The sequence below is a fragment of the Mandrillus leucophaeus genome, unplaced genomic scaffold (assembly GCF_000951045.1).
Source record: "Mandrillus leucophaeus isolate KB7577 unplaced genomic scaffold, Mleu.le_1.0 Scaffold980, whole genome shotgun sequence".
Classification (NCBI taxonomy): Eukaryota; Metazoa; Chordata; class Mammalia; order Primates; family Cercopithecidae; genus Mandrillus; species Mandrillus leucophaeus.
Genome location: NW_012110697.1, coordinates 570,141 through 572,595, shown reverse-complemented (window position 1 = coordinate 572,595; position 2,455 = coordinate 570,141). Strand labels below are relative to the sequence as shown.

Genomic DNA, 2,455 nt, shown 5'->3' with positions numbered 1-2,455 from the left:
TGGGTAGATCATTAGAAAATGGCACCAATCCGGAGGACAGCAGAGGCTCAGAGGGATCAGAGAGACTCACTAAAAAGGAGGAGCCTGGGAAGTACAGTCCAGGATCCTCTGGGGTTCTACCGTTGTGAAAATAGATCTTTCTTCCTCCATGTATGTTTCTGCAGTAGGATGCAGAAGTCAAGCACTGTCCATTCTTTCTGAGAGAAGGTTCTGAGACTTAAAGTTCAGAAAAGCTTACTCTGCCTGCAAGGAGTGCTGCCTGCAGAGCTCAGGAGGACCCTCCCTCACTGTCTGCAGCACACAAAAGACTTCGCCGTCAATCACTGTCATCCTAAGCCTTCTCTCCTGACCGCAGCCATCCCCAGCTACTTTATCTTCCAGCCTTTCCTTTCAGAGGAGATCATCGGGGGCCATGAGGCCAAGCCCCACTCCCGCCCCTACATGGCCTTTGTTCAGTTTCTGGATGAGAAGAGTAAGAAGAGGTGTGGTGGCATCCTAGTGAGAAAGGACTTTGTGCTGACAGCTGCTCACTGCCTGGGAAGGTAAGGAGCAACACCAGCTCACCTTCTGAGCCCCCCCTACAGGGATCCTTGTTTTCTTCTGGGGACTGCAGCCCAGGGGAGCTTCCAGAGTTCCTGGTAATGCAAGCCCATGAAAGCTCATTGGAGCAGCCACCTGGGATAGGACTAGGATGAGGAGAAGATGAGAAATAGGACAGGGTCAGAGGGTCAGAGGTCAGAGCAAGTGGCACAGTTTCACACACTGGTCAAATAAAGCAGTGGTAAAGGTTGAATCCATGCATTAAGGATCAAAATGCAAACTCGAGCAATTTCATGATATTTCCTGAAGGCAAGAGAGAGCCCCCAGAAGCCCTACTCTTCATGTCTTTGTGAAGCAGAGGGCACAGTCACTCAGCCCTGGAGCCCTCCTGTCCCCTCAACTTCCCCTCAGCTGCAGCCCCACCCTGCCCTAGCTGTCATCTGCTCTTTACTACTCCTGGGCTGCATCCTCTGTGACTCCACCCCCATCCTCACTCTGCTCTCTGTGCAGCTCCATAAATGTCACCTTGGGGGCCCATAATATCAAGGAACAGGAGCGGACCCAGCAGTTTATCCCTGTGAAAAGAGCCATCCCCCACCCAGCCTATAATCCTAAGAACTTTTCCAACGACATCATGCTACTGCAGGTGAGGCACACTCCTGCCACTCTTGCTCTTCTTGGTCCAGTTGGTTCCACTCCCACTGTGGCCACTGTGACACGAGCTCTTCCCTCCTTTCCATCCTGACCTCTTGGTCAGTTCCTATGCCTTAGAGGAGAGGGAAGATTGTGCAGCCCCATCACTGTGTCGGCGCCCAGAAGGCCATTGCCTGACCTGGACTTTCTTGCTTCTTCCCTACCAGCTGGAGAGAAAGGCCAAGCGGACCACAGCTGTACAGCCCCTCAGGTTACCTAGCAGGAGGTACCCATCCCTCCTTCATCCCCCTCCAGCATTTTGTTTCTGAAAGGAGTCAACACCAACAGCTCTGACCCGGGCAGCCTTCCTGAGAAAATGCAGCCATTTCTGCTCCTGTTGGCCTTTCTTCTGACCCCTGGGGCTGGGACAGGTAAGTGACTATCCCTATTCTAGAGGCCTGAACCCATCTTATAAGATACCCTGTACCTATGAGCACTGGTCAGGAATTTTCCTCAATCTGAGCCCAGCTCCTATTCCACACCCAGACTTATAAATCTGAGGCTAGATAGAGACTCAGCAAAGATCCAAAAATGAAGGGTGTTCGCTAAAAGATTTAATAGGTGTTAGCCTCTCCCTAGACCTCTCCTTTATGACCTGGAATGTGGATTGTTCTTAGAAAGGCATTTCGTGGGGAATGTGAAGCTGAAAAAGATAAGTAATTATTATTCTACACTCCAACCCAGGAAAGAGGAGCTCAGACACCAAGTTGCAGTCATGGGAGTTATCTCTGGACCCAGCTTAAGAACCACTTAAATTATTCAGTGCCCCCACCCAATCACCCCTGCCCAGGAGAGAAGTCCATGGTACAACTTATCTCAGAGGTGGCAAGATGACTGTATCCATAGCTCTCCCGCTACCTTGGCTCCACCTAGGCTTTGCAATTCATTTTTAGTTGGTTTCTCCACTCCCTTCTGCCTTTCCAGGCCCTCAGCTACTCCACTGACCTGGTGGTACCCCCTCTAACATCCCTGAGGTCCTCAATCCCACCAGCACTACCCCCACTAAACCTCAGCCAAAGGCTAATTGGAGGCTATTCATTTACGCACCAAACAACACTTACTGAGAACGTAGAATGTGTTAGGCCCTGGCACATGAGAATTTTAGAAAATCCAACTCCAGAAGCTCATGGGTAGATCATTAGAAAATGGCACCAATCCGGAGGACAGCAGAGGCTCAGAGGGATCAGAGAGACTCACTAAAAAGGAGGAGCCTGGGAAGTAC

At 50.8% G+C, this 2,455-nt stretch overlaps 1 protein-coding gene across 1 annotated transcript in view; it reads left to right on the top strand.

The window, feature by feature from the left end:
- The first annotated feature begins 397 nt into the window (after positions 1-397).
- Positions 398-2,455, top strand: part of GZMH (granzyme H (cathepsin G-like 2, protein h-CCPX)) — a 6,725-nt gene continuing 4,667 nt past the window's right edge. Inside the window, exons 1-2 of the mRNA XM_011971024.1 lie at positions 398-542; positions 1,051-1,186. Coding sequence (XP_011826414.1) covers positions 442-542; positions 1,051-1,186 — 237 coding nt within the window. The 5' untranslated portion in view covers positions 398-441. The remainder of the gene's footprint in view (positions 543-1,050; positions 1,187-2,455) is intronic.